The 16,248-nt window shown below is 43.9% G+C and overlaps 1 protein-coding gene across 1 annotated transcript in view; it reads left to right on the top strand.

The window, feature by feature from the left end:
* The window catches only part of IQCA1 (IQ motif containing with AAA domain 1), a 645,805-nt gene extending 629,789 nt beyond the window's left edge, over window positions 1-16,016 (top strand). Inside the window, exons 18-19 of the mRNA XM_029606410.1 lie at window positions 1,582-1,820; window positions 15,403-16,016. Of these exons, the coding sequence (XP_029462270.1) occupies window positions 1,582-1,820; window positions 15,403-15,540 (377 nt within the window). The 3' untranslated portion in view covers window positions 15,541-16,016. The remainder of the gene's footprint in view (window positions 1-1,581; window positions 1,821-15,402) is intronic.
* Window positions 16,017-16,248: the final 232 nt, after the last annotated feature.

Here is a 16,248-nt window from a genome sequence, read left to right as displayed (position 1 = left end):
TTATGACTATATTACATTACTGTATACTAACCCCACAGCGAGAATTTTAGTGAATGGCACGCTCTCTGAGGAATTCTGTTTGAAGCGTGGCACCCGACAAGGATTTCACTTAACGCACAATTAAGATCTGGAATTTCTTGCCAGAGGATGTGGTTAGTTCAGTTAGTATAGCTGAGTTTAAAAAAGGTTTGGATAAGTTCTTAGAGGAGAAGTCCAATAACTGTTATTAATCAAGTTGACTTAGGGAATGGCCTCTGCAATTACTGGCATCAGTAACATGGGATCTTCTTTGTGTTTGCGTACTTGCCAGGTTCTTATGGCCTGGTTTGGTCTCTGTTGGAAACAGGATGCTGGGCTTGATGAACCCTTGGTCTGACCCAGCATGGCTATTTATGTTCTTATATTAATCTCAGCGGACAAGTATGGCGGACAAGTTTGAAAGTTCAGCTATTAAGGCTACACCTATAGAATCAATAGGGAATAGAGATGTGAATCGTGTGCCAGATCATCTTAACGATCAGGTTCGGCTGGGGTGGGGGGGAAATCTGATCATTAAGATATGTGAATTGGAATTGTTTCCGATTCCAATTCACATCGCAAATTTTTTTTTTTAGGGAGGCCCGCGCCGCTATTATACTAGGGGCTGCTGAGTAAAGATGGCCGGCGCCATCTTTAAAGATGGCGCCGGCCATCCAGTGCTCCTACCATGTGACTGGGGCCGGCCAATGGCACGGATACCCTGTCACATGGTAAGGGCAAAGGGGCATCGGCGCCATTTTATTTTAGCGCAGCTGATGCCTGGGAATGGGAAATCATCCCCCGAGGCCCCCCTGGACCACCAGGTAATTTTAAAGGTTTTGGGGGGGTCGGGAGGGTGGGGGAGGCTAAGGGGAGTTGATTTAAAGGGTCGGGTGGGGTTTTTTTTATCGGGCCATCGGCGCCATTTTAATTAGTGGCAGCCAAAATGGCGCCGATGGCCCGAGAGCGGGAGATCGCGCCGGGACCCCACCCCCCCCCCCCCCCATTGGACCACCAGGTAATTAACATTTTGGGGGGGTTTGGGAGGGTGGGAGGAGGGGTAAGGAATTGGTTTTTTAAAGAGTCGGGGTGGGTTTAGGGGTTGTTTTGGTGTGTGCCGGTTTTCCCACCCTCCCCCAAATAATTCCCGTGCCCTATTTAACGATTTAGGACGATTTATGACGATAAATCGGGGGCATTTGTATTGTATCGTGCACTCTGACGATTTAGGACGATTTTAAAATTATCTGACGATAATTTTAATCGTTCAAAAACGATTCACATCCCTTTAATCGTTCAAAAACGATTCACATCCCTAGGGAATACATCACTTCAATGAGCTGTTTGATGAGTTATAAAGGACTATCATATATGAGTCAGTGATTCATGAATGAAATAACTTGCATCTTACTCTTTTTTATTTATATCTTCTGTGTTTATATACAGGAGTTAGATGGGTAAACTGATGACATAGATGGATGTATCTGATTTTCCTGATAATCATACTAGCTTTGTTAAATCATTAATAGTTTTTTTCTCCCTCTTATTCTCAATGGTGAGCAGTGCTATGGAAACACATCATTCTGCAGAATAATGGCTTTATCACCAGCTCCCTGAACCTCAGCTGTCTGGCCAAGGTGAGTGATGGCTTCACTCAAGCACACATCATCCATGCAGTGCAGTCAGTCATGAATGAGCGACGCATCCAGCAACTCCACAGGAAGCCACTGACAGCTGTTGAGTTCATTGGTCCTCTATCCACTCAGGTGCCTGTGTACAGGGAGGAAGAAGCAGCATTCAAGGTAAGATAGCATTCATCTAAGGATGGAGTACCATTCTTTGGGTTTTTGAGGGGTGAGGAATGCAGCATTTTAAAATCTCATGCCCTGAGGGCATGTTAAAAGCAGAAGTTGCACCTGCTGATAGGTTAATTGAACTTGCGTAAATTATGCCAAGAAATTTGTTGGAGGGTTAAACTATTACTGTATATGTAAATTTGTGTGTTTCTAAGTATGAGAGCTTGAATTAATCCTGTGGGTAATTTAAGGATAGACTTTAATTCTAAGTTTATAGTTCTGAGGTCACTTGCTTGATAAGAGGTGGTGTGAGAACTGGTTTCTGTGCAAGTCATTACTAGTGTTTCCCATTCAACTTTCCCATCTTCCACAACCAGTCAAATTTTTCGATATGTAGATTATTACCCCCATGAGGGATAGCCGAACAAACTTCATACGCTGGAGGTAGGAAACATACTGATTCCAGCCTTTCTTCATGCAACTTTCAACTTTATTAAACACTTTCAGCATGCAATCAATAGTAGATTGCCTACCTTCTAGCAATGTTCTCTCACTATACCTTGTCACAGAGAGGGTTCAGGAGCTCCTTCTCCTGGTGATGCTGGGGCCTTCTGAACTTAGCTGGGCACTGACTCTTATCCTGCCCAAAAGGATCCCTCTCCAGAGCACTCTTCCTTTATGGGAATTAAGATGGACCAGGTCTCTCTAACCTGGTACTACACAGGCAAAGGTGAAGAAGTAGGGCCACTCCCTTACATTCTCTCCCCCTCAGCTTGAGGCAAGCATCTTTTACTCACTCTTAATCCCACCAGGGAAGTAGTTGCATTCACCAATATACTCGCTGGCCTTCTGCCAGCTAGACACTTGGTTGGTATTATAGGGTCATGCTCCTGCTCTCTCACTAGGGCTTCCCCAAATACCACCATTATCACCACCCACTGCACTCACTGCACCCTTTGCACAGTGTCCATTTGACAAAGTCCCCCATGAGAGACTCCTCAAAAATGAAAAATTCAAAAGACAAGAGGTAGTGTCTTATTGTTTATTGGTAACTGTTTAAAAGAGAAGAAACAGAGAATAGGACTAAATGGTCAGTTCTCCAAATGGAAAAAGTCTTTAATAGAGTACCACAAGGATCTGTACTGGGACCTGTGCTGTTTAACATATTTTTAAGATGGCGCCGGTTGTCCATTGCTCCTACCATGTGACAGAGGCCGGCCAATGGTACCGATAGCCCCTGTCAAATGGTAAGGGCAAAGGCCACCGGCGCCATTTTGTTTACTGGCAGCTGACAGCCCGAGAATGGGAGATCACTCCCGGGACCCCCGCTGGACCACCAGGGACTTTAGCCAAGTTTTTTGTGTGTTGGAAGGATGGGGGATTTTAATTCATTAAATCTGAAGGGTTGGGTGTTATTTTTTTTCGGATCGGGACAGCCAAAAAAAAATCGGGCCAAACTCGAGAAACGAAATTTCCCACGGCGGGCTGATAACGAAGGCCAAACCAAAAGGTTCGGCTGAATCAGTAGTTTGCTATTCACCCAGTTGCAAGGTCTACCATCCTGTTTGTCCTAGGAGAAAGCAGTGTTGCTTACCTATAAAAGGTGTTCTCCTAGGACAGCAGGATGTTAGCCCTAATGAAACCTTTCCACCTCCCCTTGGAGTTGGTTTCTCCATGTATTAGCTTTACCATGTACTGAGGGACTCTGGCTAGGGGGCAGGGTGATAATTAAAGCCACACATGCTCAATAGGCATGCTGAAAGCTCTAGAATCTTTGAGATCAAAGTTCCATGTCGGGCTCCATCCAATGATGTCACCCATGTGTGAGGATTAACATCCTGCTGTCCTAGGACAGCACTTGCTACAGGTAAGCAACTCTGCTTTACTAATATTCCTCTCAATATTCACATCAACTCGCTCATTTGAAACAGTATGACTCTTCTCACTATACAAGTTAATTCTGTATTCTTCCCAGACTCCAGAATTCATATTAAATCATTTTCAAGGGATTCCTAAGCTTTCCAAGCTCACACCCTTCTGAACCTCTCCACTTCTAGGTCATCTTCACTTATTTTCTTTGGGACCCAATGCCCATCCCCTAACTGCTTCTGCTTGGGGAGAAATATCACTTCAGTCTTTGGCTTTTCCCCTTGAGGTAGAAAGCACCTGCAGAGCCCTCTCCTTGAGGAGAGGCACTCTGGTCATCTCAACTTTCTTGTAGGTCCTTCGATTGGAATACACTTATAATAGCCTCAGACATGCTTCTTCTAGAGGAATACATTTCCACAACCTTTAAAAGAGATTTCCAGTACAATACTGTAACACAGTGTGAGAGATCTTTAGCTTGCCAGAAGACAGAGTAGGCTGGATTCCAGTTATTGTTCTACAGACTTTATTATTTACAGGCAAATTAATCAACCAAAAGCATGCTTACGTCAGCAGTAATGGCAACAGAAATGTAGCCGTTTATAAATCCATAGTTTCAGCAAAGTTCTAGCTTTCTTCTCCTCTCACCTAAGGCCTTCCTTTCCCTCAACCAGGATTCCCTTGTGGCTGTCTTAGACCCGCCTTAAAAATACAGGATCATGCTAAAAGCCCTAACATAAAATCCTTTACATAACCTGATAAGATCAAGCTGAGAGGAGGGGTGAGTGTCTGCTTCTACCCAGGTTAATTTCGAGAAAAGTAATTCACTATTCATTTTTCTTATTCTTATCGTGAACTGGGACCGACCATTTCATTTCCATGCAGAGGGTAGGGTCAGCGTAGGGTCTCCTGGGGCCAAATACACCTTCTCCTCTAGCACATGTATATGCCTGGCCCAACTTATGGGAACTACTTTTGAGTGGGGCTTTTTTAACTTCTCCAGGGTTACCCTCCTTCACCCTTTTTGAGGAATCAGTTAGGGGTTCCCAGACTACCCATGGCTCCCTCTGAAATATATCACCATATACAGTTGAAACAGAAAAGTCTTGGCCAGTCTTTAAACCCTTGGAGCTCTCAGATTCCCTTTTCTTGTGCTGTTTTCATGGTCTGACTAGCTTCACTGCCATGCAATGTACATCTGCAATGTCCAGTGGAGCAGTTTCCAGAGAAGATGTCTCAGTGCAGTCTGGGCTGACCCAACTGGCCGTAAGGTGGCCCCATAGAGTCTTAAACTAGGGAAAACTGTGTCCTAGAACCATAGATATGGAAATTCTGGAAATATTCCAACTTCTATATAAGTTTGCCCCACCAAAGTCATCAGAAGACCTGACTGGTTGGCTTCTGTTGCTGGTCACTATGTATACAACAAATGTCACTTTCTTTTTGGAATTGATATATGTTCACTCTGCTAGCTCCTTATTGATAAGTCTTTCCGCAGAGTCTTTCCATACCCTGAATCTACCAGAGCTTCAGTAGGGATCTCGTCCAGCAAAACTGGGATCACAAAATCCAAGTGATGAATCTCTTACAAATGTACAGCTTTGAAGCTTCACAAAAATGTTCACCCATTCACGCTCCTATTTTTCATCTTCAAGCCAAGGCAGTCTTTGAGAATGTGCTATTTCACTACAAAATGGGAGCACAACTACGGAACCAGTTCCACTTTAACTTCAACACTTCCAACAAATGGTTTGTTGGTCCCTTCTTTCCTATAAGGGAAAAACTCTTCCTCATGTCCATTCTCTGCACAGAAGAGGAAATATCTATATCCTTGTTATTTGGTTGTGCGGGTACCTCAGGGATTTCTTTTCTCCTCTGACCCTGCAGTCATCCCTGCTTTAGAGATTTTCCCTTGTCACTGAACCTTAACCTCTAATGCTGGCTGTGTCATCAGGCTGACGTCCATAGGCTCAGTCTCATGGGAGAGACAGTCCTTGGTCAATTGATCCCTCTTTCCACAGTTAAAACAAGTTGGTGGGCCTGGGGTCTTTGAGCATAGTATGGAACCAGTGCTTTCCTGCTCAGAGGACATTGTTGGGACCTTGTACGATCACTGCAGTGCTGGGGACCCAGTGTAAGTTGCCTTTCTAACTTCCATATTAGTTATGGCATCAACGGTGCCTGATGAAAAGTGTCTGCCACTTCCAGTGCTCTTTCTAGGGTAAGCTTTGGGTGTCAACACACCTAATTCCTTATGGGTTGGTCCAGCCTGTGCAGAAACTGCTCCAGGAGGACCTGGTTGGCTACTTCAAGGCTTGTTTTCATCTCTGCCTGTAGCTACTTCCATCCAGCATCCATTAGGCGATGAAAAAGGCTCCATGATTTTCTCTGGGCTGTAGGATGCCACACCAGAACTGATGTTGATAAATTTCCATAGTGTACCCTACCCTTTACAGGAAGGTGGTTTTAATTTCTGAATAGCTGGATCTTCAGTCTAAAAATGCTGCTTGGCTTCTGCCGTAAAGCAGATTTGCTAAGTAGATGATCTAGGAGACTTCGGGCATCTTGGTCTTCTCCTGACTTCATTTTAAATAACACTAGAAGCAATGGGGGTTGTGGTGGCTTGTACTGCTTTAGTTAACTAGTTAAACTCTGGAAATGCTGTTGCCCTTCAGTGAGGGTCTGCAGTACTAGCTCCATTTTAGTTAATAAACCTTGGCCCTACAGAGGCTTTCTTGTGGTAATTTCTTGCCTTGTTCAAAAGGAAAGAAAATCCTAGTCTGTCCAGCTCTAACTGACTTTTTGAGATTTTTTTTCTGTCTGACCAGACAAGTCTTACCTCCCTTGTCCTGTGATATTTTACCTCACAGCTGCAGCTGCAGCCCAGCCCCAGAAATGTTTAATAAGGTTCATTGCTCTGTGATGCTGCTTTAGAGAAAAACTCTTCCAGCACAAGTCCCTGCCCTATGCAAACAGCCAGAGCAGAGAAAAAATATTTTCTTCCTTTTTTTACAGCTAGTGTGGGTCTTTGCCTGTGCAAGCACTTAAAGCAGGAACATCCCACTGAATGACACCATATGAACTGTAATGGCTACTGGATATTGCTGCACAAAGAGGTGCTGCGATCTGCTTTGGTTCTGTGTGGGAGATTTATAGAGCAGAGTTAGTATGGTATTGGGTTTGGCCAATTGTAGGGACAAGTTAGGCTACCTTTCCCTCCCCCTCCAAAAAAAATTCTGAGTGGGCTTTCTAATAAAGTCTCTCTCTAGTAACTCAGATCCTGGCAATCAACATTTCCCATTTGTAAGGCTTGAAACATGAGACTCACAATCATATGGCTTATTGACACTTTATTCATCTAATTCTTCATGCTGTAAACAAAACAAGAGGGGCACAGAACTTCTCTCTACCTTTGGTCCAGTCTTCCACTGAAGGCTATGCTTTAAAGCAAAAATAAATTGCAGCATTTATCAAGCTAGTCCCAGTTAGTCCCAGGTTAAGGCTGTACATTTCATGTAATATAAAACAATGACAAGAACCAATTGAAGCCTCCCTGAGCCTGATTCTCTTAGTTTAATCACACTAGTAGCAACATCATGCTGATTTAAACACACTTCATCTAACCTCTTTCTATTTAGATACAGAGTTCTACATTCACAAGGAAAAGACAGCTGTTTTTTAAATTTCCATTGGGTTTAAAGTTCCTTCATGTAGGGATATCAGGTTTTAATGACACTAACACACTAACTCCTTACAGATGCTAAACCATGCCTTTCAGTTTTTAGGGATTTTCTGGCTGGGAATCAGCCTCTCTTCCTTAGCAGTTAAAGTGCAAAACAGCAATGTAAGTAATTCAAGGGTTCATACAATCCCCTTCATTGGACCACTTTCAGTTTGATTTACAGTCAAGCCTTTTCATTCAGACACTCTCACTAGAACAAGAAGGAAACTCACAGAGCTAATAACTCAAACTTCCAACTTTAGTGAAGTGTATCTGCCACTAGTTCATGTCTCACAGCAGCCTTGTGAAACTGCATTACTTGAACCAAACAAACGTTCTCACTATTGTTCCCAACTAAACAGCAGTGTCAGTAATTATACCTTCTGGGAACCAATTAGTCAGTTGTAGCCCAATCTCAAGAATACTGCTAGGGGTCTAAAAAATTACACTTTTGTTCCTTTATTTATTTATTTTGAAAAGGTGACATATTGACTACTGCACTGCTTCTGGAAAGAATCTGCATAAATCAATCAGTTTTCTCAGTTACAGTTTTACTCTTAGAGATAACTAAATTACCAATCTTCCTAGAAAGGAATGGGTGCAACCTTATAAATCCCACTGTGTTACTCAAAGCCAACATAATTCAAATGTTTTTCAATTGGTTTGTCTGTTGAACAGCTTGTGCACAGGTCACTTTTCTAGTTTAAAGTCAGTCTGTTGGCAGTCTCACAGGCCAATACAGAACGGTGCGCTCAGCTGAGCTCACCATTTAGCCCCTTTTGACAGCGTGTTTTACATGCACTATTGTTATCCCTTATACTGTAAGGGGTAATAGGGTGTGGAAAACGCGCGGCCAACCCCCCCTCCCGAAACTAATAGCGCTCATCACATGCAAATGCATGTTGATGGGCCTATTAGTTATACCTGCGGGATACTGAAAGTAAAATGTGCAGCCAAACTGCACATTTTACTCTCAGAAATTAACGCCTGCCCAAAGGTAGGCGTTAATCAGGGACAACACCGGGAAAGGTGTACAGAAAAGCAGAAAAAACTGCTTTTCTGTACACCCTCCGACTTAATATCATGGCGATATTAAGTCGGAAGTCCCAAAAATTAAAAAATTAGAAAAACTTAAAAAAAAAAAAAAGTCTGCCTGTGGATTGGAAAACGGATGCTCAATTTTGCCGACGTCCGTTTTCCGAACCCGTGGCTGTCAGTGGGTTTCACAACCAACGCCAGTAAAATTAAGCATTGGTTGTCAGACCTGCTGACAGCCACCACTTCCGCTAATAAGGAGGCGCTAGGGACGCGCTAGTGTCCCTAGCGCCTCCTTATTAGCGCAGGCCCTAATTTAAATAAAGAATCGCGCATCCAGGAGAGGTGCCTGGGCACGCGTCGCGAGAGCACCAGCTCTCCCATGGAGTTTATTGAATCGGCCTGTCAGTAATTAGACCAAACAAAAGTCCCCTTATTCATTCTAGCATCACACTTAACTTTAGTGCTGAACCACCCGGTCATTCCCTTCATCCTAGTCCTCCTCCACGTCAGTATTAGGTGCGTTGGCTGGTGTCCCAGCTCCCTCGTGTCTCTCCAATTCAGTTGTCTCTTTGCCTGACACTGTCTTTCATTTATAGTGCCTGCTAACTTTAGTAAAATTCTGCTGAGTCATTAGGATTCAGATCCTGTACTCAGATCCTCCCAGAACTCAGAGAGCTAGGGATTCCGGGAAATGTAGTTCCACTGAGAATCCATCTTGATTTTCTTACACAATCTTAAAAAGAGAAAAAAAACCCAAAATCTTACTTCATATTTCTGAGCACCACTTCTAAAGTTGTCTTTTGCATAGAGACTAAGACTAATACCATTATATCTTTACAGTAACACAGTGTGAGGAGTCTTTAGCTTGCTGGAGGACAGAGTAGGCTGGACACCGGTTATTCTTTTATAGACTTTATTTACAGGCAAATTAAATATCCAGAAGCCTGCTTACCTCAGCAGTGCTGGCAATAGAAATGTAGCCATTTACAGATACATAGTTTCAGCAATGTGCTAGCTTTCTTCTTATTTCATCTGGGGCCTCCCTTTCCTTCTAGGCCCTGGGTCTTATCACTCTCCCCAGAGGAAACACCCTGCAACCAGGATTCCCATGTGGCTGTCTTAAGTTGGACCAGGCTAAATCTCTCAACCTGAACTTTTAAGGAGTGTCTAACATACACTCCTTTACACATATGATAAGTACAATATCATAGTTAACATACAGCCAATGGGAAGACCAGCAGGTGTGTGAGCACTTTGTACTGTGGGGTAGTTGATGCAGCCTTGAGGGTGAACCCACGAAGCTATGCCGGCAGCTGGCAAATGCATCCTGTAGTGGGTCAGTTAGGAGCTGTACCTATATAAGCCAGCTTCCCTGCAGATTGAGCCCTTGGGTTCTGGTGGCCGGCAGGACTTAGGTGGGTCCTTAGGGTGATGAAAAGAACTAGAGTCCAAAGGCACACTGGGGTCAGGCCAAGCAGCAGACTAATGTTGGAGGCAGGTGACTAGCAAGAGTAGACAGGTCCAGGCAAGTGGTCAAGATCCAGAGAGTCAGGCCAAGGGGGGGGATGAAGACACACAGAAGACACTGGACAGGATGGACAAGACAAGGCGAGGCTAGACAAGGTAGGCTGGACGAGGCAAGGAGGCAAGGTTGGACAAGGCAAGGCTGGAATACAAGACTGGACTCAGGAACACAGGAGAAAAGGAACTAGAACACACAAGCAACACGTACTGCAAGGCAGAAGACTCATTGCTGAGGCGAGGTAATGCAGCAGGGCTCTTTCTTAAATAGCTCTGTTGGGCTGACATCATCGGGAGGCGCTGCTCAGTGTTTCCTTCCATGGAGCCTATATCATGTGTGTACATGCATGCATGCCTAAAGGAAGGCAGCAGCCTGGCAGTGGTTGGCAGTATGCGGTGACAGCAGTATTCTGCCATGACAGGAGGCCTCCGGCAGTGTCAGTCAGCAGTCCGGATGAGTGTGGTGGCTCATGGGGCAGTCCTGTAAGCTACCAAACATAACGCCCAATAGTTACATACCACTTCACAAATTCCTAAAACAGTGCAGTTACCAAGTTCCAATAAAGTTAGAAGACATTCTGAATGTCATCCTCTCCATGATATTGGCATCACAGTGAACTGGTAGCTACTGTTGTCATGCAGTACCACCAAGTAAGTTTAATACAATAAACAATATCAGTAGCTGGCCCTGCTCTGTGGAACTCTTTATCTGTGGCTTTACATCTTATAGATTGCACGAAGACTTTAAGAAATTACTAAAACATTTCTACTTCAGCAGGCATTTAATGAGTAAGGTGACACAGCTGGAATTACTGTGACTTAGGAAGCTGAATCTATGAATAGCTGTTTGTTCAGCTGATTTACCATTTTTGTTTTGCTTTTGTCTGTTTTTAATATTGTGATTTTTAACTCTGTAAGCTGCTTAGAGATGTATTATAGGCAGCCAATAAATACTTGAAAGAAATAAATAAAATTTCATTAGAAACACAGGAAGAGGTTAACTGAACTCCCCACTCAGAATATTTTCTAGGCAATACTCCAGGGCCTACCTTAAAGCCCCATCATATTTAGAAACAATTTTTTAATTCTTATATTCAGGCCAGTACAATATTTAAAAATTGTTTTCCCTTCAGAAATGCATACAGTATATTCTAGAGCTACATATTTATGGGATACCTATTCAGCCTGTAAATCTTTTTGAGGCCTGCTGAAATGTTTCCTTAGTAGGATTTGTTGTATGTACCCCTTATGATATGAGTGTTACCTCATGTATTTAACTAAGAGAAACCACAAAACAAAACAGAGCAATTCAGTCTGGGTCCAAGGGTTAATCCCCTTGTGGATTCCACATAACAATGAATGGGATGGAAATTCCACTGCAAACTTCAGTCTGAAATTTGGGAACAAGTTTAGATCAAGAGCTGGTATTTTTGGATGGAAAAATCTCAGCTGTTATACAAGCATCATTTGGTTTTGTGCACATAGTTCACCAGATGCACCCTCATTTATCATCAGCAAATTTGACATCAGTGGTAAAAGCATTAGTGATATCATGCTTGAATTACTGTAATTTAGTTTATATAAACCTGCCACAGAGTGCCATAAAGAGTCTCCAGAATACTGCAGCTAGGATACTGGGTGGTCTAAAAGTATAACTTGAAACAGTTACACTGGCTGCCCATGGAAGCTCAATGCAGCACATTTAAGTGTAACTGCAGCTTTGCACTCTTACTGAATATTTTACCCTTATTTTTCATCTGATGGGAGATTTTTACATTTTTGGATCCTCCCCAGGTGCTGGCCCTTCCCCCTGTTTTTGGGATTGGTCATTGCTCCCCTTATAAACTGGGTTAAACATGCTCAGGATATCGTTGGATGCTGGTTTTGGTTGGCGTTAGATTACTTTTGGAGAGAAGTGGAGTTTTGATGAATCCCTGTAGGCCCCACAGCCTGCAACATTGGGATTTTTTTCAAGTGCAGAAAACCTGCTAGAGCCTTCACAGACCTAGGGCGTTCTGACTTGTGGAAGAAGAGAAGAAGAAGATTTTTGGACTTAAGAGAACTTGCAAAACCTCCTGTCTGAGGGGACCGGATATTGGCCCTGTGTTCATTGTCCAGCTAAAGCAGAATCATTGGGACTAGGGTTCCGTATCGCCCTCCTCCTCCCAGTGAAATGGGGTGTGTGGATTCCCAGAATAAGAACTGATTTTTGGAAAAGCTGTTTGTTGAGAGCTTTTTTTTAACTTTTGCAAGGAGGGATATATTTCTCCATCCCCATCTCCCTGTCATTTGTGAAGAAGAGAAGGTTTTTCTTTCCTATCACTGGGAAAGGTCTTTGGAAAGAGTTTGGACATTGATCAGAGACTGAACATGGAAAGAGAGACTGTAACACTTGGAGTTATCATTCTTCTTTTCCTTGTGATGATTTTTGCCTAGATTCTGTTTTTTTTTAATTGCAAGAAAATATTTTTTGTTTGAATACCACTCCAAGTCTTTGCCTGCTTTTTTCCAACTGGAGAACTAGCCTACCGAACTGCTAAGATCTACCCTTGTGAGTGTTATTGGGAAAAGTAGTGGAATGGTAAGAGATTATGCCAGGTACCCACCTCCAAGAACCTAGGGCCCTGGAGGCTTGTCCTCCTCCCTGCAAGTTGGATCCTGGCTTCCCAGTGACTGATACTGCAAAGCAATTAGAGAAATGAGTGAGTGGTCCAGAACAGTGAGCTTGGCCTTGGGACTGTGTGACCTCTGTATTAGGTTTCTCAAACCAAGAGGGGATTACTTAAGATTTTAACACTGATATTTCAAATTATCCATGGGAAATGGCCTAGTTATCTTAGAGATAGGATATCTCTATATATACCTTCGAGGATTAACAGTCTTCCCAAGAGAAGTTGTTAGTTCTCCCCATTAAGCAGGTGGCTCAGCTAGGAGGGGGATGGGCTTTCTCCATCCTGGCACTGATAATATGGAATGATTTTCTTAGTAAGATCTGGCTGGAAAATGATTTATTATCTGGAAAGTCATGAAGACTTGGCTATTCCAGCAGGCTTACTGGTGATCTGCATTTGATTAGAGGGACACTGTAGTAGAGATGTGAATCGTGTGATCGATCGTCTTAACGATCAATTTCGGCTGGGAGGGGGAGGGAATCGGATCGTCGCAGTTTGGGTTTTTTAAATATCGTGTAAATCGTGTAAATCGAAAACCAGCACACTAAAACATCCCTAAAATCCACCCCGACCCTTTAAAATAAATCCCCCACCCTCCCGAACCCCCCCAAAATGCCTTAAATTACCTGGGGTCCAGTGGGGGTGGAGGGCGGGAAAACCGGCACACTAAAACAACCCTAAAACCCACCCCAACCCTTTAAAATAAATCCCCCACCCTCCCGAACCCCCCTAAAATGCCTTAAATTACCTGGGGTCCAGAGGAAGGGTCCCAGTGTGATCTTTCACTCTCGGACCTCCGTGCGTTGTAGAAATGGCACCGGCACTACGTTTGACCTGTCATATGACAGGGCAAAGGTAGCGCCGGCACCATTTTGATTTTTTTGTCCCCCGACGGCAGGAGCGTAGGAGATCGCTCCCGGACCCCCAGGGACTTTTGGCCAGCTTGGGGGGCCTCCTGACCCCCACAAGACTTGCCAAAAGTCCAGCGGGGGTCCGGAACGATCTCCTACCGTGAATCGTTTTTCCGTACGGAAAAACGATTCGACTGCAGGAGGTCGTTCCGGACCCCCGCTGGACCCCCAGGGACTTTTGGCCAGCTTGGGGGGGCCTTCTGACCCCCACAAGACTTGCCAAAAGTCCAGCGGGGGTCCGGAACGACCTCCTGCAGTCGAATCGTGTTGCCGTACGGCCGTCAAACGTAGTGCCGGCGCCATTTCTACAACGCACGGAGGTCCGAGAGTGAAAGATCACACTGGGACCCTTCCTCCCACAGTCGGGGGACAAAAAAATCCTGCTGGCCAAAAGTCCCTGGGGGTCCGGGAGCGATCTCCTACGCTCCTGCCGTCGGGGGACAAAAAAATCAAAATGGTGCCGGCGCTACCTTTGCCCTGTCATATGACAGGTCAAACGTAGTGCCGGCGCCATTTCTACAACGCACGGAGGTCCGAGAGTGAAAGATCACACTGGGACCCTTCCTCCCACAGTCGGGGGACAAAAAAATCCTGCAGTCGAATCGTGTTGCCGTACGGCCGGCGCCATTTTGCGGCGCAAAATGGCGCCGGCCATACGGCAACACGATTCGACTGCAGGAGGTCGTTCCGGACCCCCGCTGGACTTTTGGCAAGTCTTGTGGGGGTCAGAAGGCCCCCCCAAGCTGGCCAAAAGTCCCTGGGGGTCCGGGAGCGATTTCCTGCAGTCGAATCGTTTTTCCGTACGGAAAAACGATTCGCGGTAGGAGATCGTTCCGGACCCCCGCTGGACTTTTGGCAAGTCTTGTGGGGGTCAGGAGGCCCCCCCAAGCTGGCCAAAAGTCCCTGGGGGTCCGGGAGCGATCTCCTACGCTCCTGCCGTCGGGGGACAAAGAAACAAAATGGCACCGGCGCTACCTTTGCCCTGTCATATGACAGGTCAAACGTAGCACCGGCGCCATTTCTACAACGCACGGAGGTCCGAGAGTGAAAGATCACACCGGGACCCTTCCTCTGGACCCCAGGTAATTTAAGGCATTTTGGGGGGGTTCGGAAGGATGGGGGATTTATTTTAAAGGGTCGGGGTGGGTTTTAGGGTTGTTTTAGTGTGCCGGTTTTCCCGCCCTCCCCCTTCCCCTCCCCCTTCCCCCGATTTACGATTTTTTGACGATAAATCGGGGGAATTGTTATTGTATCGCGGCTCTAACTATTTTTGACGATTTAAAATGTATTGGACGATATTTTAAATCGTCAAAAAACGATTCACATCCCTACACTGTAGAAAACTTTAATTGGAGCGTAGTGGAGGAAGGGGTTAACAGAAGAAGATATATGATTGTATGTGGGAGGTGAATAGATTAGTTTTTATGTTTTGGTAGTTATATTTTAATATTGTATTTGTATTAAATGGATGATTTTATTTTGTTTGTAAGTCGCTGTAGGTCTATTGGTAGCAATGATAAAGAAATGTATATTGTAAATAATTAAAAATATTACCCTTATGCATATGAGTGAGATGCTGCAGACATGCTAACCAATTATTTACCATATATGAAATTTCCATCCATTTGATCTTTGTACTTATCTTTTTAACCAAATATAAGCAGGATTAATAATTTTCCTTCTTATTGAATTGGCCTGATTAGGGTGTCTCAGTCTATCAAGCAATTGGATTGGTTGCTGGTACTTAATGATACATAATAGATACCTAGAAATGTTCAGTCAATCTAACAAATAATCTGATTATTTTATTATTTATTTTTAATGTATTATTGATATTTATGTATTCTCTTTCATTCCAGACATGGTATTCCACAACACCTCTGGGGAAAAAGAGAGCCAGTTTACTGAAGGGAGAAGAGCAAGAGAAAAAACAAGGCAAAGGCAAAGGGAAGGGGAAAAAAGAAAAAGGGAAAAAGGGAAAACAGAAGAAAAAGTAATCTCTTCCTTCAATTTTCCTCCTTGAAAACCACAGGACAGCAAAACAGAAAATTCTCTGGAGTAACTGTGTAAATTGGTTAGCATATGTAAAATAGAAAAAAAAAAAAAAAGAAATAAGACCCATTTGGGCCTAAACCTAAGGATGAACAGACTTCTAAGTGAACCCCACAGAGACTGAAGTTTTGACTTGTCAGATCTTGAATAGTGTGACATTACAGTGCTTCAACAGAGTTAGGAGCCAATGACCACTGAAACGTCTTGAGCTTTCCTTAGAACTGTATCTCCTTCGCTTGATTTCCTTCAATGCATGAACCACTGATTGCACTGCTGCTTCTGCAAAAGGAAGAGAGGCCTGGTATCTACTCCAGTGCCATCTCTTTGATCCTCGTAATATATCAGAACATTACTCAGGCTTTTTTTAGATGCTCTATACTTAATGGATTAAGTAATTGCTAATAAAATGGCTATGGCTGAATACAATGTATTGTAAGCTTTTGTTTGGACTCTGAGGAATAGTCCCTTTCTTCTCTGTATGAAGATATCTTAACCAAGCTGTCCTGAATATTTCAGTGCTTCCTATTTTGTGTACAGCTATTGACTTGTCCAAGAAAAGTTAACTCAGCATTTTGAACAAGGCAGCCTTTGGACTGTTCTATTATTCAGTTTGTAAAAGAGAAGAGAGGTAGAAAGTTAAACTTTCAAGGTCC

The sequence above is a fragment of the Rhinatrema bivittatum genome, chromosome 6, assembly GCF_901001135.1.
Source record: "Rhinatrema bivittatum chromosome 6, aRhiBiv1.1, whole genome shotgun sequence".
Classification (NCBI taxonomy): Eukaryota; Metazoa; Chordata; class Amphibia; order Gymnophiona; family Rhinatrematidae; genus Rhinatrema; species Rhinatrema bivittatum.
The sequence above is the reverse complement of the archived record's forward strand: the minus strand, read 5'-3'. Positions and strand labels throughout refer to the sequence as shown.